Below are 23,350 nucleotides of genomic sequence, written 5' to 3'. Positions count from 1 at the left end.
GATTCAATTAATCATATAGAACACGCGTTACTACGACACACACAATAACAAAATCGTTAAATTATTTCCCCGTAAAAAAAACCATCAAAGTCAATCAGAGACATAAAAAATACGCTCATCATTATCAGTCATAAAGAGGAAGAAAAAAAACAAATTCGCGTCCTACGCGCGCGTCTCTCGGTTGCCATAGAAACGGTCGCGCGGAATCTAAAATGGCCGCTGTATCTTATCGGGATATTGAAGACGCGGTCGTCAGAGCTGGAGGGTTACTCTACACTGACGAAAAACGAACCAAAGAGAGCTTTTGTGTAATCAGGACATTTAATACCACGAGATAGAGCCGTGGCTCGCGCAGTAGCGCTCCGAAACATAGTTTTTCGTCATATGGAGTGACCCCCCTGGGTCCCGCTACCGGCAGTGTTACCTGCCTAAGGGGTTACGGTAATCTCGGGATTATTTTTGCAATTATTGGCAGTGATCTGGTTTAAAACCGGCTTTTCTGAATCAAAAGCCGCTTAAACCTATTGCTTATAGGTGGTCTGTGTGTTTTAAATTCATGACGGCTTGGCTTCTTCTAATGCTAAGTGGGAAGTTTAATAGGCAGGTAGGGAAGGGGAGGAACTGAACATACTAATAAAAAGTTAAAGTAGAAAATAGATATTTAAAGATAAAGATAACATCAGTTCTAAATAAAAGTTGTAATAAATAGAAGTTTAGTGATTTTTAATTTTCTAAAGCTGGCCACACAGCTGTCAACTGAACGGGATAACGTTTGAAAAGTATTAATTTGCGTAGATTGTTAACCAGGAAACTAGTAGTAAAAGCTTAATGGGTTTTATACGTTCCAGAAAACTTAAGTATCTCCTAATTAACTGAAATGCAAGTAGAAATGCGATTTTATTTATCGCTCATTATAATTCCTCATTTGAACACGTTCTGTGTGTTTAGAATTATTTATAGCTACTGTTTTAAATACTTAAGTAAGTACATTTGGGTCCAAACAACTTGATAGTTTTGAAGTTGGCAGCGATAACACTTTTGTGCTTTATCAATCTCACCAAGTTACAATCATTGAAAGAATGAATAAATTATTTATAAGTTTGACAAGGTACGAAAGTGTAATCGCTGCGAACTTGACTATCAAGTTATTTGAACCGAACTGTACCTAGTTAGGTATATGTATATTCTGTCACTGGCTCTACTTAATTACTCAATCGAGTGTATTATATTCATACATGGGTATTTATAACTTAACGATAACCATGCTACATGCTATAGTTTACCTTAAAAACGTACGAACATAAACCTTTTTCCCGGTGAGAAAATCCCTAGTATCGGATTTACTAACATATTAAATCAGTCCTCCCACACACGGTACTTTCGTAAATCTACATTCCATCAAAGTCAATGTCAAGAATTTAAGCACAGAATTATATTATGTGTCGTCGCTACATAAATTACGTTTTATTTAAAATATACCAACTCACAACGCCGGCTAGACGACGTCGGTGACTAATATTGCAAACCAGATTACATAAAAAACTCAAAAGAAAACGTTTTGTTAAATAGACACTTTACATTTTAATTTTCGTATAATTCTTGCCTAGATTTTTGAATTAAAAATAGAACAGAATTTGTGCCAGAAACTGTAGATTCGTAATTCTCGAAGGCATAGACAAATGATCGAAATAGAGCTCGGAATAAGAATCGAGTAATCGATTACAGTCGTGGATCGTGCAGCGGCATAATCGTATGCAGGTGTAACTATTGTACGGCATGCTTCACTATTCATTCTTTCGTAGTGCGTTTCGAAACAAGAATCCAGAGAGGAGTATGCACTTTTACTTGTGAGTTTAAGCATACATAATTAATATGTAATCCTGCCTATTTGAAAACTTTCGCACTAATTAACGTTCTAAGTATGCTATTTCAATTAGTTAAAGTGTCAGGTTCATAAATTAATAATTAAAAAGTGTCAGATCAGCCCACGTGTTGGTACAGAAATTGTTAGGAGTTGTCTGTTATCGTATCAACTGCCCACGGCCTGATTTAATTAGTTATATTGAAAGGTACCGTATCTACAAACACTCAAGTTTAATGACTGCTATTGCGTAACACGTTCGCTTACATTCACGCGGGGGAAATGAGAAGAGAGTTGAGTTCAAAGGAGTCCGGGGTGAAAATCGAATTTCAGGAACCGTTACGAGTTCGAGAACAATTTAAAATAGGAAGAGGAAACACAGAGGTGGCGCGGCGCAGCGGACTGTGTTGCACCGCGCGCCCGCGGCCGCTCGCTGCCCACTCCTGTTTAATTTTCAATTTAGATCGCAATTTGCGATGTGCATCGCCACACGCCCAAACTGGCATCACTCGACCCGATAGATTTATGCACCCGCTTTATTTATAACTACTTCAATATAGTGGAATATTTTAAAAAGAAATTAACTCGCGTAAGTTACGAGCGCGGTCGGCCCGGATTCGCCTGATAAGAGTTAATGAAAATTGAGTTTTTTAACAAATTCGTCGGTTCACAGGGTGCAGCGGGAACAAGCGATAAGCGAAATTGATCTGTCTTCGCTAATCGATGGTGCTGAATTTTCGGACGCAATTTTTTGTGTGTTCAATGAGTATTTGAGATAAGCGGAATTGTTTCTGCTTTTATTGCTGATCGTTATTTTTGCCGGGAACCATCGGGTCCCATTGGAGGAGTATTGTGTAAGTACTATAATTACTCGACATAAAATCGAGCTTTCAACAAATCATTAAAATACAAAGCGAAAGACAACAGAGTCAGAGGTTCCCGGGTGCAATAGGCGCTGGCATTTCCACTGACATTTGATAACACGGGCTAAGCAATTTAATCAAATAACGCAAATTACTGGTAGCAAATTGAATGAACTTTCACTTAGCAGGAAATGGGTATGCTTATTTCGAATCGAAATTGAGTAAGATTAATCTTTCTGCTCGTTCAGAATAGAGTGAAAAACTACTTCCTGGGTGAAATTAGTTTCAAGTGAAAGATCAAAACAATTGCCAAGAATAAAGTGTTATAGATAGATATAAATTGATTATTTACTTAACACAATACATACATACACAAAACTGAGTGAGCAAGAAGTTTCCACCAAATGAAGTACTCATGTATGTATAAACGAATATATTGTGTTACAAGTTTAAACTTATATGAGTAAAATAAAAAAAAAACATACAGACGAATTGAGAACCTCCTCCTCTTTTCGAAGTCGGTTAATAATAGCTACTGATATGATAGGAATTATAACAAAATTTGCTTGGAGACCCTTACAAAACTATATAACAAAAGAACATCTCAAGAACTGACCTTTAAAATGCAGCTGCCGACGGCCTCGTTCTCGGGCACGGTGACGTTGTAGAAGGACTGGTCGAAGATGGGCTCGTTGTCGTTGACGTCCAGCACCGTGACCACCAGCGAGGCGGTGGCGGACAGCGCGGGGGCGCCCCCGTCCCGCGCCAGCACCGTCAGCCGCGGCGCCGGGTTGGTCTCGCAGTCCACCCGCGCACGTGTCGTCACTAACCCTGACCGCTCGTCGATGGTGAACCACTCTGACTGCGCGGTCGGGAGCAAAGAGTACCGAATATCCGCGTTTTCCCCCTCGTCCACGTCCGTCGCTGACACCTGCACCACCGGCGTGCCGGGCGCCGCCGCTTCAGGCACGCTAGCCTTGTATTCTAGCTCCGTGAACACAGGAGAGTTGTCGTTCACATCAGTCACTCGCAGACTGATGATGCGCGACGCGTGCAGCGGCGGCGAGCCCTTGTCTGTCGCGACGACGTTCAACGTGTAGGACGACTGGGATTCACGGTCTAAAGGCAACGCAACTACTACTAAGTAGATTATGTTATCGTGCGTGCGCAAATCGAAGTGGCCGTCGCCTCCGCTCAGAGTTACGTTCACGTTAGAGTATTCGGTCTTCGAGTCGGGATCGTGGACGGAGATGCGAGCGACGAACTCGTCGAGCTGCGCGGACTCCGATATCTTCGGCGTCGCGTCGTCGCTCAGGAAGATCACGTCTATTGTGGGCTGGTTGTCGTTCACATCCGTCACTCGGATCGAAACAAAAGCTGTTGTCTCCAATGTTTGCGCCCCTTTATCTCTCGCGACAACAACTAATTCGTGCAGCTCCTTTGTTTCAAAATCTAGAGCTTTGTTCACAGTGATCTCCCCTGTTTCGGCGTCGATCCTAAACATATTCTCTTTATCACTCTGCCTTCTATTTATCGAATACTCGATCTGTCCATTTTCACCAGAATCTTTATCGGTAGCGGAGACTTTTAGAATAGGAGTGCCCACGGTGGCATTCTCCGCGATAGAGGCTGAATAAACGCTTTCCGCGAACACGGGCGGATTATCGTTGACATCTAGGATTGTGATATTCACAGTCATTGTCCCGCGCAAAGGCGGCGTGCCACCATCTAGAGCCTCTATCACTAGTTCGTAATGATCCGTTGTTTCCCTATCTAAAAAGCCATTGATTTGTAGATCTAGATACAGGACGCCGTCGCGCTCGCGGTGCGAGGAGAGGCGGAAGGCGGCGTCGGTGTTGCCGGCCACGATGTTGTACCGCTGCGTGTTGAACGCGCCCAGGTCGCGGTCGCGCGCCGGGTTGAGCTTCCTCTTCACGTCCCGGGGCGTGTTCTCGGAGAACTCGACATTCATGACGGGCGCGGGGAAGGCGGGCGCGTTGTCGTTCTCATCCAGCACCCGTATCACTACACGGATGTTGTCCCCACTGGCCGGGATGGCGACGAGCGCGTAGTGGTCCCTATTCTCCCTATCAAGAGGCACTTTGGTCCGTATCTCGCCGGTGTGCGGGTCTATGCGGAGGTCGTCGTTGACGGCGCTGCCGGGCACGGGCACGATGGTGTAGGGCGGCGCGGCGTCGGGCAGCTCGTCGCCCAGGTGGCCCACCAGCGCGCCGGCGCGGGCGTTCTCCCGCACGGCGAAGTCCCGCACGTGCTCGGCCGCCGCGAGCGCGAGCGCGAGCACGAGCACGAGCAGCAGCGCGCGCGCCATCGCCGGGCCTCACCGCACGCACATTGTCACTACACCTAATCTGAAAACAAAAATAGCACTCGTTCAAATTTGGAACAGTAAAAAATTCGACACAGGAATTGAAAATTACTTTTATTTTTGTATTGTAAACGGTAAAGTTCGTGCGTATGGATTTATGATTTTTATGAAATTTGGTATGGAATAAGCCGGGAACACATTTATAAACTAAATTTTATCCTCCCATGGAAAAACATTTTACGTTTCAACCTACGTGGTTATGTATAAATATTGATAAATGAAATTCAATGAATTTTATTTTACACTCTCTTATTATAGTTATTATCTAGCAGCTTGCGACCAGGCTGAGCTCAACCGTCATAAACTTTTCAATAGATGCACAAACATGAAACGACAGCCATTACGGGATCATTACAGAACCTACGGCATTACCATACTATTAGTATTCAGCTTTTGTAAAACCTATTGAAAGCTCCGACAGACCAAACACATACCTCAGAAGAACCACATGCAACGAGAATTGCAAAAAAGTGTGTCCTCGTAATGAAATCAGTACACGGCCCTAACAGAATAGGCTTAATTAACTAACAATAGCCCTGCCTACGTAGGATGTATACATACATCTAGGCAGAATAACTTATAAAACTGCCGACTTTCAGGTGTACATTGCCAATAAAAACAGAACAGTCGATAAATACTTAATTATCAATGCATACTTGTGTTAATTCAGCCTTACTATACTGGTCTACACAGTCAAAAGGTTTTTGTTCTACCGCGTATATGCTTAAAGTAGGAATTCTGCATGAAGATACACAACAAGGCTATTTTTGTATGGAAGAAACTGCAGTTGGCGTGGAAGATTTATTAATTGACGGTCATCTACAAGGCAGATGAGGCTCAGAATAATAGTGCTGACACTCACCCCCTACTAACTGTGAGAATTGTTACTGTATGGCATTATACAAGATGTTTAATAAAGTTTAAAAATGAAACGTATGTTATAGGTACAGAAAAATATTTTTCAATAAAAAGAGTTTTGAGTTTAGTTTTGTTACTAAAATAATGAATCTAATGAGATTTATAATTACGCTACCGATTGACAATACAATTTACACATCGATAATTTTAACATGGCGTCTAAGATTGAACACCAAATTTAAATTTCTATTGAATCCAAAGTAATGATTTGAATGTCCATGTTGAATATAAGCCAATCATTTCTGTAGATAACCATCTTTACAATTACTTAATTAATGTTACTAGTCATCCATCATAGTGAAAGTTATGTTTGCCTTACTTTTGATTTAAGAGCACAAGCTGTGCTTATTTACAAGCTGTGCTAATTTACTTCCATAAAAAATATAGGTGAACCCTTTCTGGCTATGTTTCAACATTTAAAAAGTAAACAAACTCACAAAAATAACATTCAACCATATAGGTAATTCTCAATAAAAATAAAAATACTCTAGATCAAATAAATGTATGTCTAGCTCTGTTATTTCTTTACCGATCTTATAGGTATAGTAAGTGATACGTAGACTCTACAATAATTGAATGATTTTAATTAAATTTCAAAACATTAAACTGAATTTAGTCTTACTATCCGCTAAAGTAAAAGAGTCGTTAAACATATCTTAACCACCGACTATTTCTGTTTCGAATCATCTCCGAAGACTCTTAAAACTCTATTAATAATTCATAATTGCTACACAGTCATCGGGGAAAAAGAGAACGAAGAAGATAAGTTTTTTTTAAGCTTCTACCTGCGGCCCGTTGATAGCATTTTGAACTATTTTGAAGACGTCCCTTTGTAAAGAAAACAAGGCTTTGAATAGAATACCCTGATCCCCAATTATTTGTATTACCACACGCATTTTTCGGTAAAAGCTTAGTTTGCATTCAAATATTGCCTCACAAACTAGTCTTAGAATACATGTACATGTACTTGTAGAGTTTTCTTAAATTCATTTCAAATACTATATTAACTGTAGTTTATAAAGCACATTATCTATTTATTCTAAAACGCAATAAACCAGTTATCAACAACTAAGGAAAGTTGATGATTCGGCGGCATTGTGAGTGACATTTTTAGAAGCAATTATAAACTTCCAGTTGGAGCCGGCTTATCTGTGGAACCGTTAAGCCTTCGAGAGACACTCTAAACAAGTCCAAGTGATAAACAGACGACTTATTTAAGAAATTTTGTCATACTAGATTAATTTGCAGAAAAGGTGAGGCCCAAATTGGTCTACCAAAAATTTCAAATTATTCATGTACGGAGTCATATTCGGTTTAATCATTTTGATAAATAAAAAAGTTACTGTACCGGGCTTAATTAAATTGTTTGACTGTCCTTATTAAAATAATTAACCAGGATATTTTCTTTAATCTTTAATGCCTACATGAATAGCATTTCGAGAAATTTACAAATGGTGTCGGAAGGCTGGATTTTTAAGTGAGGTTTTATCAATTTATCTCTTGATCTTAATTTGACACAACGGCCAGCTAACTTCTTGTCATTTCTCTTGGCATCGTAAAACGTTGATTTTATTATAAAATTTGCTCTAAAACTGGTGTAGAAGTTGTCCATTTCAAAGAGACCTCACCTGCTTTTATAATGGCATAGAGGTTGTAAGAGAATTTAAGATGGGTGGCAATTTCCACATGCCTTATTTCGCTGGTTTAGCAGGATTATTTTTCAAGACGGCTTTGCTTGTCAGTAAAAACTATGTTTTAATACTTGTTTGGACAGAAAGCTCAGCATAATAATTTCATTAGGAATAACACTTGCATTATCATTACAGTGATGTAGGTAATTTTCGTTTTTATGGCGAAGATTTAATCTGGCACAAATCTTTTCTTTTAATGTCTTCCCCAAAATTGTAATTATTTTCTTACGCGTTTTAAATTATATTTATTGGTAGAGACATAATTATCTGAAAACTGTTAACCTATCAACGGGCTGGGAAAAAGTAGTTTCTAACAAATTAGCGTCAAATATGCCGTGTATGCCGCCTCGGCGAAGACCGAAAATGCCAAAATACGAGCAACATTTCAAGTTATGCGACGAACCCACTGAGTTATTACCACGAATTTTGTGCACCTCACTACCTACGCCTCAAGAAATTCCAAATTTGAATTCGGACACGTTTTTTAGAAGTCCAAGAGAGTTTTTTAGAGGGAGAGTCAAGATTGGACCTTGAAACCTGTAGTGTCCTTCAATGCTTAAAAAAATCTTATAAAAATGCATCTACCTCTATACACTTAACTTTAGACAAAAAATACTTGTACATACGATGTATCAGAATTCCCACTTTATCTCATCACACGGGAAGAACACAGGACCTTTATCATCGCATGAAGCGGATGCGTTCAAACTTTAGTTTACACTAGCAGTATCTATAACCATGTTTCCTACAACAATACGTTTTACCCCTGAGGTACTGTACTGATGTTCTTGTTTGTGGCTTTTTAACGCACTCTACTACTTTGCATTCAATGCGATGGTTATCAAGAGAGGCTTTATGCCGGCCCTTATCAACACGCCCAGCGCTAGGGGATTGAGTGGAGATGATTATTTCCATTTTACCAAAGCCTTGGTTATGCATGCCTTTTGTATTATGATCCCTTGGTAACTTATAGAACGGGTTCAGTTTATATCATTATAATGTCTTGGTGTATTTGCAGATTTCGAAGTTTTTTTTTACTCATGGAATTTGATAAAAACATGTTTAGTAAATGGAACCAAGCGTCAAATAGGACACCTCAAGGTGATGTGATAGGCCCTATTCTATTTAATATTTACTAACAATAATAAAGAGAAAACAACTATTTATAGTTTGTATTTCTAACATTAAGAGAAAATGTTAAATCTAAAATGCCACTAACATAAAAGTTAAACCGGGAACAAAGTTACATCTCAAACGCAATAAACCATGCCTTTATAAAACGGGCTTCCACTAGCTTGAACTTTCAAGTTCTCAGCCGCGATCACTTTCCCGCTAAGCATGGCACCTAACTCTGCGCTCATAACTTCAACCTTAAACGTCACTAGGCACCTTCCCTAAGACAAAATCAATCTCAAAATCCAACTAACCTCCGAAACCGTTCAACACTTCACAAATACGTTCGCTAACAACATTCAGAACATTATACGGCACTAAATCCAAGTTGTAAAACACGTTTCGTTAGAGCTATTCGTTTCGTTATCACTGAAAGCACTGCAATCCTTGTTAGGCACGGTAACGAACAGTTTATCACACACTGTAAGGGAGAAAATTTGAAAAGTATCTTGTGGGTTTTGTGACCGGCGCGTGCGCAGGGACCGTGCGCGCCGCAGGCTCCCAGGGTACTGGCGAGCGCGCCGGCCCCCCTCCCCCCCCTCGCCGCACAAACAGGTTGCTCGCGGGCGCGCATACCGTCCGAACGCCAATTTTCGTAGCTCTCGGGATAGGGACGCAGCCGTCACGGAGTGCGATGAAATATTTTGGTTTGGAGGTGTTGGCTTTTTTTGGGTGCCGGTAATTTTGAGTGCGCCGCCGCAGCCTGCTGGCTAGTCGATGGCCGTGGATGTATGAATGTTTGAGTTGAAGACATACTGATTGTATCTGAACGTTGGCCAATCTAATCACCTTTATAGGTATATCATTATTAATTGTCATTGAGTTGGTGGTAACTATATCAAGGGTTTGCAAAAACGTAATTGTGAGCCGAATTTTCAACAGAAAATTCACAAAATTGCCAATTTACTTTTTATATAGGGAAAATTGAGAAAATTTTATTAAAAAAAACGTCATGAATAAATACTTTAATAAATAATTACTTAAAAGCTGGTTAAGTTAATTTCTTCCATCTCTATAAAAGCGGAAGGTGATAAACAGAAAGACGCTTGCTTATAGGAAAGAACTTTCTTTACGTTAGCGCGTTGAATTCTAATGTATGGACATTTACAAAGGAGAATTGAGCTTTGATTTTCGATGGGAACTTTGGGTTAAATAGTAGCCTATATTTAAATTTTTTATATATTCAGGTACTAAGAAGTATACACGCCCTATGCCCTGTAAATAATAGTGGCTAATTTTGCCTTCCGGTAACAATTACTATATCATTTCATTTTAAAACTAATATTTATATTTTATTTTTAACTTCTTCAATAAAGGAGAAGGTTCTTAATTGGTCAGAATTATCAGTTTCATATTTTCGCCAGTTATAGACCGATACTGTATTACGTTGACCTACCTATAAGGGCTGATCCAATTTTATTTTAAAAATAAATTCCACCCTAAGGGTAGGCCAATAGGTTAAAATAGGATATGTATTTAGAATAGAATAGAATAGATTTGTAGACCTCCATTCTCATTAAATTTTTGACATAAATATAGTTTTTATTTAACAAAACAATATGATGGTGACCTGGAGCTGATCTGGTGATGGAAACGGAAGGCATTCAAGGGAAAAAGCAACTACCTTGTGTTCGGGATTGAATGTTTCGTATAGGCTAGTAGGACTTATTCTTATGATTTGCAGCTTGACAATCAAACTAAAAACCGTAGTAGTAGGTAGATAGTACCTTAGGTATTTATTAGGTGCCAGCTTAGGTATTGGTTGTGAATTATTTTGAATGTCAAGAAAAAATACTGTCTACCCACTATTTCAATAAAAATAAGAAGAAGAAATGGCGAGATTATTCACATGTCTACGTATTTGCAGAAGCTGCAACCACTGTTGTTAATAACGAGTTCTCAAGTAAAATGAACGTAAAGAATTTTCTTTGATCATGAGCCCTTGGTAACTTATACATACGAGTATAACGTGTTCTGAGCATATTATTTAAATAATTTTCAATTTGCAGTTTTAGAAGTTTTTTTTTTCGACTCATGATATTATTGATAAAAACATAGTTTTTTTTTCCAAGTATATTTCCAAAAGTGATAGAACAAAGTGGTTCAGGTTGACCTCCTGACTCCTGAAGCTGAGTCTACCAGTACTGAGTATACCACTTTGGCAAGCACTTAGATAAAATAAATACGGTTTATAATAATATTATATGTGAAGTCGCTCAGCGTGCTATGGAGAGAGCTATACTTGGGGTTTCTCTGATGGATCGTATCAGAAATGAGAAATGAGATCCGTCAGCGTATAAAGGTTACCGACATAGCTGTCAAAATATGCAAGCTGAAGTGGCAGTGGGCTGGTCATATCTGCCGAAGAACCGATAGCCGGTAGTGGTTGGACGAGGAAGGCCGAGGACTGAGTGTTGTGGCGCTCCTTGGGCCTATATGTCCATGATGATATGTGATTATTTAATGTACCTACCAATGTTTCTTATTATTTTTAATGTAAGTACCTAAAAAGATTTTTTTTTATACTTAAGTAATTTCAATTACACTTAATACTTACCTACATACTTTTATTCTACACAAACTGTTCCCGCGAGCTTCGCTTCGCCTCAAAAAGTTGTCCCGTGGGAATTCCGGGATAAAAAGTTACCTATGTGATGTGTTTGGGATTCAGCAAACTCCGTACCAAATTTCATTAAAATCGGTTCAATCGTTTTGACGTGAAGAGATAACAAACATACACACATAGTTACATACTCACAAACTTTCGTATTTATAATATTAGTAGGAAGTAGGCCAAGAGTGCACACTCTTATTAGATTTTTGATGTAGTTACCTAAAGTGTTAATGGTGTGTATGTGTCTGTGGTAGGATGGCAACATTTTCTATCTCCGGTCAGACCAATGCTACTACAGCCCATAGATTTTTAAAGATTATATCGGTTACTTCCTGTAACTTTCAGCTGTCTTACGAATTACTTACCTCATTCCTGATGTAGACCTTCATGGAAACCCCTAGCAAAGATCTTTCCATTGCCCGATGACCAACTTTAAATCGGTGGACCAGGAGGGGTTTTCGTCAGTAAGAATAGAGTAAACTGACGAAAAACGAACGAACGAGTGGTCTTGCAATCGGCACGTTTAATACAAAGAGATAATAAAATCTAATAGTCGTGTCTCGCGTAGCGCTCCGAAACTATTTTCGCTCTGAAATAGTTTTTCGTCATATACAGTCCACAGTCAGTGTTCACGTTCAGAATTACCCCCTGAGTCATCCCCTATCCTTTCCCTTTTTTAGCTTAACTTTTAGACTCTAGGTACCTACTAAGAACTAGGAGGTATTATAGGTTCTAATAATTAAAAAAAATTAAAAACCGACTTCAAAAAACCACTAAAAAGTAAGAAATAGTTTAAGGTTTAGACCAATCATTATACCCACATTGTACCTAGGATTGGCTTTTTATTATTATTATTATTTTATTTTATATTTTTTTGTTTATTTGCAATAATTATTCAAAAGTAAGATTCAAATGATACCAATAAGTCCTACTTGTCAATACGAATCATTCATGCCCAAACACGAGGTACCGTTGAGGAGTTCCCTTGACTGCCTTCCGTTTCTATCATCAGATCAGCTCAAGGTCACCATCATACTTTTTTGTTATAAGAACTATATTTACGTTCTAAATTTCATTAGAATCGGTTGATAAGTGCCCAAAATGGAAATTTATACCCCTGTTTTACCCCTTTACCCACCCTTGGGAGTGGAATAAAATTCGGAAAAAAAAATGGGACCACCCCTGAGCTCAACCCAATACATCAAAAAAATAATTTTTCAAAGTCGGTCCATAAATAGCTGAGTAATCCGTGAACATACATAAAAAAAACATACATACAGACGAATTGAGAACCTCCTCCTTTTTTCGAAGTTGGATAAAAAAGGAAGCTAGCTTGACGAACTGATTGGAAAAACGAACTTAATCAGAATTAAGTTATTTATATTCAATTAGCACCGCTAATTAGCTCTAGTAACGCCCTTAAGTCGTTTTTTAGAGTAGCTATGTCCAATACAGAACAACACTTCATCATCATCAACTGTACAGCAATACGGATAGTCAAAAGATAGCTGATAATCAAGTGTCATCATCTTTCGTTTCGTTTTCGACGCCTACTATTTACTACCCGGTATTTGGTATACTGTTTCTAACTGCTGCCTTCCCGAAACCTTGGCGATTTAGTCTGTATAGGCACCTATCTGGGAAGTCGGCCTACTGCTAGCTCTCCGTATCTTAGCATTCCGTCACCACCTTCATCTATCTGTCATCATTGTGAAACAGGATCACATAATTATAAGTTATAAACATAAAATGCATAGAAAAATTCTCCTTAACTAATTACTCTCCTTGTTATGGGTATATATGTGGGATGAAAATGAAACCGCCGGTGCACTTGAACAACGTTATTTAATTTATTTTAAACCCAACATGAGAAAACAATCTTTACTGCTAGACGCCATATTTACAAGAGAGAGTTTATAAAAGGAACACCATAACCAATAATAATTCTATAATCTATTACTCTATGTTCCTACTCCTACAACCCGGCCATCCTGCAGATAGTCTGCCCTCAGACTATTACAAAGATCGAAAATTGAACAACATAAAAATCTTTACTAACTTCATTCTTAACACAATATAACAACTCTATAATGTAAACTTCAGAACAAACAAATGTAAACATTACAACACCGAAACTAACTCAAACAACAACTTACATAACTTCTTTGAAAATAAAAATGTGCCCCAGACTAAAATACAACTTCAATAAAAATATACTCATTCTTCGTCATTCATTCATCATCATCATCATCATCCCACAAATAAAAACTTGTAAAAATCATCGCTTCATGTATTCAACGAAGTGTGTGATAATCTTTATTCATTGCTTCTTTCATAATTTTTCCAGAGAAACTACTATCCTTGTATACCTTCATCGCGATTTCTCTCACGATAATTTTCTCCTCATTTGTTTTGCAACATATTTCATTCTCCATTAAACCATCTTGAAATCGTCTTTCTACATATCGCACATGACAATCCGAACCGTCATATCTGGAAAAACGTAGTTTCGAGATATCGCGTTTTGAAAGTTTGGTGTCTCATAATTCAAAGAATAATAAATAAAATAAATATATTTCTTTTGTGATTGGTAGATTAACTCTTTGCCAATAAAAACATATAGTTCAATTGAGCCTAAGTCATTTCATTTTATATCTACAAGTGTTTTTCTGAGGCGGTCCGAAGATAATACGGTCTTGCCTGTCAAAATTTTCGATTTTCATATTTATGACTGTATAGCCCGTTTTTTTGCTTACATATTTGCTGGTAATTTGTCATACGTCGAGATAATACATACGGTTTATCTTCTTTTAGGGAAAATTTAATAATACAAAGCGTTTGATATATTTTTTCCTATAGAAAATCGGTCTTTTTATTGATTAAACACGAATTTTAAAAACGAGAAATCTCACTTTTATAACATTATTTTATATTTTTAGACTTAATTACAAAAAAAACAGAATTTAAACCTTTGATTATCTAAATACTATGAACTAGTGTTGCCACGAATAGTGAATTGGCCGAATACCGAATACCGAATATTCGGCGACGCTGTCGGCCGAAGCGCCGAATATTCGGCCGCCGAATATTCGGCGCTACAACCTGTTTTTTTTGTTCCTGGAACTGCTTTGAAGAAGTCGCTCGCTACAGATTATATGAGAAATGCTAATTATTAGGAGGCAGAACGAGGCTGTGGCAAACGAGTTGAATTTTTATTTGATAATAGTTCGCCTAGATCGGATGGCCGATTCTTACAAGTGGTGGTCAGCCAACAAAAAACAATACCCGAACCTTTTGAAATTTGCAAAAACTTATGTTTCTTCACCTGGAAGTAGCGTTTATAGTGAGAGGTTATTTTCTGAGGATGGTTACAATGAAAAGCGCAATTGTGGGCTACCAAAAAATGCAGAAATGCTGGTTTTTATCCAGCACAGCATTACTACTGATTAAATTTAAGTACTAAAATGTTGTGATTTGGAAATAAATACACAATTTTGATTAAAATAACAACTCATTTTTTACATGATTTACTATTCGGTATTCGGCCCGAATAGTACGCACTATTCGGCCGAATACCGAATACTGAAAAAACAAGCCGAATAGGCCGAATACCGAATAGTTGCCGAATATTCGTGACATCTCTACTATGAACTCTTTCAATTAAATTATCAGGAACTTAGTAGAGTGCATATTTTCTTAAGCCGTAGCGAAGAATGATACAAAAATAATTTTATTATTTATTGCTTTCCATAATAGATAATTACAAACTATGAAAGCAAATTGTGAGTAACATTTCGTCAGAATAACGGGCCCTCACCAAGCGTATAAAGAAGCTGATACGAAAAGACCTTCGTTGCTCCAATACACTAGTTATAGAAGCAGCTATAGAGCAAAATCGTGGGGGAAAGTATTCGTTCAGCAGCATGGGAGAACCACCGGACGAAGTTGAAAACTGAGGACAAGATATGAATAGCCCTTGAGCAGCATTAAATCAAAAATAATCCTGATGCAGACAGCATTACCTCATAGCTTCTGAAACCTGGAGGTATTCTCGAGGTAGTCTCGAAGCCTCGGACAGCTCAAGAAGTACTTAGTGCAAGTTGGTTGCTTGTACTGGTATAACACCGGAGGTATCGTACGAGAGTGTCATATCGTACGATATTTTTTCAACAATGGTAACCGTTCTAAGGAACTTGAAATAAAAACCGTTCTAAGGAACTATAGACCGAGGCTATATAAGTGAGATTTATGTACGTTCTCAAGGATCATTTAGAACCGTTTCACTAATAAGTTTGCCGAGTTCCAGCCCCCAGAACAGGCTAGATTTTGAAAATTCTTAATCACCAAAGATTATCAAACAGTAAGGCTAGAAATAGTGCTCGACCGATGGTCAGCGCTGACCGTCGCTTGACGTAGCTATATCTATGCAAGTCTATGAGTGCAACTACGCTGACGGTACGCGCGTGATTTCGTGTGACACGTCGGTGCAGCCGTCGGTCGGGCTCGTCGGTCAGCGTACGTGTCAGTCGACCGACGAGCTATGAGCTTGTAGGGACGCTTTCAGTGCTTTGCTGACGGAGCGACCGACCGCGTGACCGACCGCATGGATTCAACACGTATCGTAGTTTGCCGTCAGCGAAGCACTGAATGCATTTTCGCAACCGACGCGACGGTAAGCGCTGACATTCAGATGGTACGGTCAGGACGTACCGTCGGTCAAGCACTATTTCCAACCTCAGGCAGATTATACAGAAGACCAAAGATTACAATTAACCTTGGTGGCCTTTGTTGACCAAAAGCTTTGGATATTTCATCGAGACTTTGACACTTCTGGAAACCTTGCCGAGATGTCAAATTGAATGTCGCTATATCGATGTGTGGAGGTATCTGTAAAACGCCGCTACTAGCATAGCATCGACTGTGTGCTTGTCTAGGACCACAAATCAAGACTGAATTGCAAAGAGTAGTTCAACAGAGGGATTTAATATCGCCAAAACTTAATATTTAAGAAATAAATCTTATTTAATTGAATGCTCACATTAAACCAAATCCGGTGGTAGTTCAATGGAACCCAAAGATCAAAGTTGCTCAGGAATTTGTCTAACTTGGGCAGACTATTCAACTACGCAGAAAACAAGAATACTATAAGTTGACCTGCATACGGTAAACTTCGACACACATTCACCTTGAGGCCGTTTCTGAAGTCTGAACTCAAAGGTCTTCAATCAGTGCACCCTGCCAGTGATGACGTCTCGTTCAGAAACGGCTGTGACAGTTGGACTCCTCCAACGGATTAAATACGCTTATCGAGCAATAGAAACAACTATGCTCGGCGTTTCTCTAAAGTACTACATCAGAAATAAGTTAATTCGTAACAGATCTCAACCAAACTTTTAAAATCTACCTCAAGCTGAAATGCCAGTGGGCCAAACATTTAAAGCAATCAGACTTCAGAACTGCTATGTGCGTGCTCGCAATGTTGCTTTTGTTGCTCTGGAAGATTCGGAGAACTTGGACAGAGTCACTATTTCTTCGACGGGTTCATACGTAAGTAGGGTCAACCAAATCATCATCAAAGTCTTTGTCTGGATTCTTAGGCTCCTTAGCTGCAATACCCTTCAGGTTCCAAGCCTTTTAGGGTGGGGAATTGCCGTCAAAACTAGTTTAGCAGCACGTTTATGTAGCTTCATGATGTTACTACAACTCAAATATTCCATGAATAACTACATTAAAAACCGTACAAACCGTATTATTTCTCTTATGACATAGAAAAATTATTGATTTAACTGGACAAACAGTATTATCTTGACGAATCCCATAGCTAAACGGTCACATAAAAACATACTACAATCAAATTAGTAAAAATTTAATAATAAAACAGGCAAGATAGTATTATCTAGAAATAATACAATAAAAATTCTACGTGCGAAACAAGCAAAATAGTATTATTTACATTATAATACGTTTTGATTCATCACATTTTGCGTATTTCGTAACCACACTTGTCTTAACTTAAGATAAAACGACCGGAGCCCGCGCTTCAGACATGGTCAGCGTATTAAACTAAAATATGACTGTTTGTCCATCGACAATGCGCGCGCATCACAACAGGCAAGATAGTCGTATAGTGCCATATCTCGGCCCAGAAATGAGCTACAGATATGACTGTTTTACCAGATTGTAGAGAATGATCTGTATAATGCAAAAATGTAATTAAAAAAAATTGCGATTTTTCAAGATATGACGGTTCGGATTGTCACGTGCGATTATCTTTTTTGGCCATCTTTCTTCTTCACAAGATTAGCAAACTCGCCTGAAAAATGCTCCTTTTTAACTACCTTTTCAACTTTTTCTTCCACCTTTGTCTCACATACCTCTTCAACTTTATGTTCAACAATCTTTTCCTCCTTAATACTCTCCAGCTCTATTGGTACCTCTTTGCTACTTTTCTCCTTTTTATTCTGTAAAACTTGCTTATTATTTACATTATTTACAACTTCCGTCTGACGTTGACATTTCTCGTATTCGTTCTTTATCGCTGTCACTTCTGTTTCCTCCGAATAATCATTACTCCGTTTGTTGGCCTCGTCCATCCTGACTTCGTACTCGAACATACTCGAGTGCTGTTTTATCGACACCACCGACTTGTCTCCGCATCCGCTGCTCTGTTGCTGTTCAGGGTCCTGCTTTACCGACACGTCGTCTATCGGTCGTTTGCCTCCTGTGCAGCTGTAACACCATCTAGCCGGGCTTTCTCTTCTCGTTCGTGCACTCATCTCCATCTTTTTTTTCATATATTCGTAAATTTTCAGCTTTTCCTTCAGGTCCGGATATGTGGTGACACCATACAGCATGACCTTGTTTATCACGCTGTCTTCGATACCATCGACTATATATTGGATGGCCACATAGTCTTCAAATCCACCGCGCTTCCCCAGCTCCTTCATCACCAGCATGTACTCATAACAGCTCTCATCACGCTTCTTCTTACGGTTTGTCATGAGCTCGTGGATCACCTTCGGGTTGGCATCGTAGGGAAACTCCTCCAGCAGAGCCCGCTGTAGCTCTTCGAAGGTCTTGAATGTATTCTCCGTACGGAGCCACAGACCTGCCACACCAGTCAGTGCCCGTCGCGCCATCAGCAGCTTTTGTGTAGGTGACCAGCCGAACACCTCCGCGTTGTCGCTGATCTCCTCCACCCACCTTGCCGCCGGGTACGTCGGGTCCGCTCCCGTGAATCGTGGGCTTGTCGCCTCAATGCTGACCAACGAGCTTCGACCATTTACAACGACGTTAGACGACGGAATGGCGCAGTGGTTAGTGACCCTGACTACTGAGCCGAAGGTCCCGGGTTCGATTCCCGGCTGGGGCAGATATTTGTTTAAACACAGATATTTGTACTCGGGTCTTGGGTGTTGATATTTATATTTAGTATCTATCTATCTATGTATTTGTGTAGATATATCAGCTGTCCGACACCCATAACACAGGTTCTGCCTAGCTTGGGGTCGGATGGCCGTGTGTGAGATGTCCCCACATATTTATTTATATTTATTTATTTATTTATTTTATACAACCCTAGACGGACTCATCCCATACATCGCCTACATTGAAAACAGGCCAAGATTTTATTACTTTTGTGCGTGACTGTACTGTCATTCCCTCCTGTCATGTCATTGAGTACATGAAAAAGTGTGGCAACGTAAGAAAATTCTACTATGTTGGTGGAAAATTCATAATAATGTGGTGATATTTTTTAGGGAAATTGAAATTAGTTAAAATCGTTTACATTATGATTTATCCGACTCACCCGAATGGGTTACTACCGCTGGTAATAAAAATAATGCCTGGAATGTGGAATTTAACAAAATTTACTAAACAATGTTATCATTAATACTATTCACATCATTATATACATAGCACAACCTGCAATCCCCAAAGAGGTAGGTACTCTGAGGTGACTCACAAGCGACAAGTTTAAAAGTTTTTATACATCTTATTCTGATATGTAAACCACTGCCTTTTTTTGTAGAAATATTATTAAATTGTATAATTCCCACTGAGCTTAATTAAAAACCAAAGAGAAGAAAAAACTAGAACTGAGAAAGGCTCCTGGCTTTGATTTAATCACTGCTGAGATACTCAGAGAGTTACCACAGAAAGCGGTCATCTACCTAACATACTTAATCAACAGCATCTTCAGACTTTCCTATTTCCCTTCCATCTGGAAAATCTCAGATATTATTATGATCCACAAAGAAGGTAAACCTCCAAACCTAGCTAGCTCTTACCGACCAATCAGCCTCTTGCCAGTAATGTCCAAGCTGTTTGAAGGATTATTTAACAACAGACTTCAGCCCATAATTTCTAAGGGAAACCTCCTACCTAACCACCAGTTTGGGTTCAGAAAAATGCACTCAACAATAGAGCAACTCCACAGGGTATGCAATAAAATCAGAGAGTCATTTGAGAAGAAAGAGTACTGCTCGGCAGTTTTCCTGGATGTTCAGCAGGCCTTTGATAGGGTGTGGCACAAAGGCTTACTCTACAAGCTAAAAATGGTACTACCACATACATACTATTCACTACTGGAATCTTACCTCAGTGAGAGACTATTTCGGGTAAAGTGCAAGGAAGCCCACTCAAAACTTTATGACATAAAAGCTGGTGTTCCCCAAGGCTCTGTGCTTGGCCCCTCCCTGTACAGTCTTTACACAGCAGATATACCTCAGTCCAGAAATGTCACCACAGCCACCTATGCTGACGATACAGCAGCCCTATCTAGCAGCAAGACGCCAGAGCAAGCCTCGAAGCAACTACAAGAATATCTTGGGGAAATGGATAAATGGTTGGAAAAATGGAAGATAAAGGCAAGTGCATCCAAATCAGTGCACATCACATTCACCCTAAGACAAGGTAACTGCCCACCAGTCAAACTAGGAGGAGAGGCACTCAAGCACGTAGATAATGTCAAGTACTTGGGTATGCACCTGGACAGAAAACAGACATGGAAACATCACATTCAGCAAAAGAGGAACGCAATCAACCTGAAGACACGAGAACTAGAATGGCTCATCAACCCAAGATCAAGACTAAGCCTTGAAAATAAATTGTTGGTATACACATCTATTCTCAAGCCACTGTGGACTTATGGCATAGAACTTTGGGGCACTGCAAGCACTTCAAACATACAAGTCATACAAAGGTGTCAAAATGCAATCCTTAGAAAAATAAGCAACGCACCCCTATTCACCAAAACATCTGAAATACATGAATACTTGAAAGTTCCTACCGTGTTGGAGGAGGTTAGATCTCGAACAGCTAGATACAGAACGCGACTGCAGATGCATGTGAACCCACTCGCCGCCCAGCTCACTAACGAACTGAATTGTACCCGACTCAAGAGACACAAAATTCTGGATCTTGACAAAAGGGGACTAGTTTAAAACATGGGGAAACAATCAATGGATGACAGACCCGACATGTGACGCTCACAGAAAATACCTGCTTATGGTCTCAGGACCGATCGCAAGTGGCCATTAAAAAAAAAAAAAAAAAAAAAAAAAAAAAAAAAAAAAGAGAAGAAAAGGAACAGAATCAAATTTACACTTTAATCTGTCTCTTAGCAAACTAATATGAAGAAATATGGTATGCAGAGTTAACTTGAATATAATAGCACAGAAACTATTTACATCAATAGGTCAAGAGGAAATGTGAAAAACTTCATAAGCAATTATTATTTATGAATACCAAAAGTACAAAATATATTCTAATTAATATTATGTCAACTGTAATTGAAATTAAAGGGAATGTTTGGCCAAAAGGTGGGTTTACATTTATCACTCTCCGACATAAACTGACATTGTGCAGCTGTCTCCAGGGTGGATATCTTCCTCCAATCACTTCCATAGAGCTCTTGCAGCTCCTTAGTCTTGTCTACAGGATCCTTACATGGTGGAGCCTCCATTCTTTTGATCTTATCACCCTCTGACTCAACATTCTGCTGAGCTCTGTACCTTTCCCGCTCGAGCCTTGCATCTTCCTTATACTTGGCATTTGCTGACAGAAATTCAATGAATGCTTCACTGACTTCCAAATCAGGATCTGCGCTCTCTTTTACACCATTGATGAACTCTATTTCACTGCTAGAAGACTCGGAGTCAGACTCAGCAGACTCTTCTACTGACATATCGGCTGTGCTGTTGGATGCTGAGCCCCCTAGCTGGCTCTTTCTGATGATGTCATGAAGGACACTGTTTTCGAACTCCAAAGCCTTGGCCTTCGCTTTCCAATACGCTATTTGGTGCTTGAACTGCCAGGTAGCAGCGTTTGAAAGACTTTCTGCGAACGAAGTCATATTGTTCCTCCGGTTTCCCTTAAAATTTGTTTTTTTGACTCCAAGGTTCTGATTTTTTTTCTTATTCTTGTTCTTCTTCTTTTTCTTGTGTTTATTTTTCCTTACAGGGCCGGCGCTGTGAGCTACTGATGAGTTTGTTGCAGTAGTATTGCTTTGATTACCCTCATTTTCCATTTTGTTATGACACTTTTTTTTCACAGGTTTTGACACTTTCACTCATAGACACAGACTCATTCCTAAATTCACAGAAAACATCACAGATAAAATAATTTAACCCTATAGGAGTAAAGGAGCCGACACACTCGCGGACGCGGCTTACGGATGCGGCTATCAGCCGCGACTGATAAGTGTGCACGGTCTTTTGGGACAGTTCGTGCCAGATCGCTTTCGGACGTCTGAACGTTCAAGGTTACGTCCGCGACTTACGTCCGATAGTTTGAACAGTGTAGAATGAAATTAAATTAATGAAATGAAATGAAATCGTTTATTTTTTTGACGTAGAATCTTAGAATTACTTGTCAAAAGTCATAATCTACCACCATTTCACAAAGGCCCCGTCAACCGTCATTAAGGAGGAAAGAAATGGCGAAAGAAACTCCTCGAGCATCTTTTCAACTTTTTCTTTTAACTAGTTAATACAATTTTACTCAAGCATATCCATTTCATTTTTCCAAATGCCTTAGCTGAGTTGGACAAGACCACGCGTTTTTGTCGTTTAGATAATCATTTATACTATAATAAGCTTTACTACATAATGTCGTTTTTACAAAATTCTTAAATTTAGTCTCAGTTAGGCTAAGTGTTTCATTTGATAATTTATTATAAAAGCGTATACAGTTCCCCATGAATGATGTGTTTGTTTTCGAAAGTCTGAGAGTGGGGAAGAGCAACTTATTTTTGTTTCTGGTCTCAATACCGTGAATGGCTCCTACTTTCGGCTCGAACATACATAATATTTTCATAAATATATTGACATGGAACGGTTAGTATTCCTATTTCCTAAAACCTGTCTCTTAATGAAATTCTAGATCCTAATACATAAATGGCTCGAATTGCTCGTTTTTGCAGAACAAAAATTTGATTAATATCAGCCGCCCGTCCCCACAATAGAATTCCGTAAGACATAACATTATGGAAATAACTAAAATACACAAGCCTGGCTGTAGCTACATCTGTTAACTGTCTAATGGATCTAACCGCATAAGCTGCAGAACTCAGTAGTGTATAGTGCCACAAACTTATCTGTTCCGGTGAGAGCGAACTAAATTGGTCCATATAATCTATGTCATGTCAATATGAAATTCATTAGTAAGTAATGAGGTATGGACCAATTTAGTTCGCTCTCACCGGAACAGATAAGTTTGTGGCACTATACATTAATTACCTAGATACCTCTATGTCACGGCTGACAGCCGCGTCCGTCAGCCACGGCTGATAATGTGTCCTTACCTTAAATATGGAGTAAATATTAAACAACGTAAAAGTTT

General features: G+C 39.2%; 2 protein-coding genes across 2 annotated transcripts in view; both read right to left on the bottom strand.

The window, feature by feature from the left end:
* The window catches only part of LOC105387834 (protein dachsous), a 202,661-nt gene extending 193,247 nt beyond the window's left edge, over positions 1 to 9,414 (bottom strand). Inside the window, exons 1-2 of the mRNA XM_038119021.2 lie at positions 9,147 to 9,414; positions 3,341 to 5,093 (exon numbers count right to left, since the gene is read on the bottom strand). Coding sequence (XP_037974949.2) covers positions 3,341 to 5,053 — 1,713 coding nt within the window. The 5' untranslated portion in view covers positions 5,054 to 5,093; positions 9,147 to 9,414. The remainder of the gene's footprint in view (positions 1 to 3,340; positions 5,094 to 9,146) is intronic.
* An 11,811-nt stretch (positions 9,415 to 21,225) lies between these two features.
* Positions 21,226 to 22,094, bottom strand: LOC119693950 (gem-associated protein 8). Its single transcript, XM_038119000.2, has one exon. It carries the CDS (start codon positions 22,035 to 22,037, stop codon positions 21,291 to 21,293), a length of 747 nt encoding a protein of 248 aa, XP_037974928.2. The 5' UTR covers positions 22,038 to 22,094; the 3' UTR covers positions 21,226 to 21,290.
* Between the last annotated feature and the right edge of the window lie 1,256 nt (positions 22,095 to 23,350).

This window comes from Plutella xylostella, chromosome 12 (assembly GCF_932276165.1).
Source record: "Plutella xylostella chromosome 12, ilPluXylo3.1, whole genome shotgun sequence".
NCBI lineage: Eukaryota > Metazoa > Arthropoda > Insecta > Lepidoptera > Plutellidae > Plutella > Plutella xylostella.
The sequence above is the reverse complement of the archived record's forward strand: the minus strand, read 5'-3'. Positions and strand labels throughout refer to the sequence as shown.

Coding starts and splice junctions, on each gene's coding strand:
- LOC119693950 (XM_038119000.2), bottom strand. CDS start 22,037: ATGGAAAATGAGGGTAATCAAAGCAATACTACTGCAACAAACTCATCA.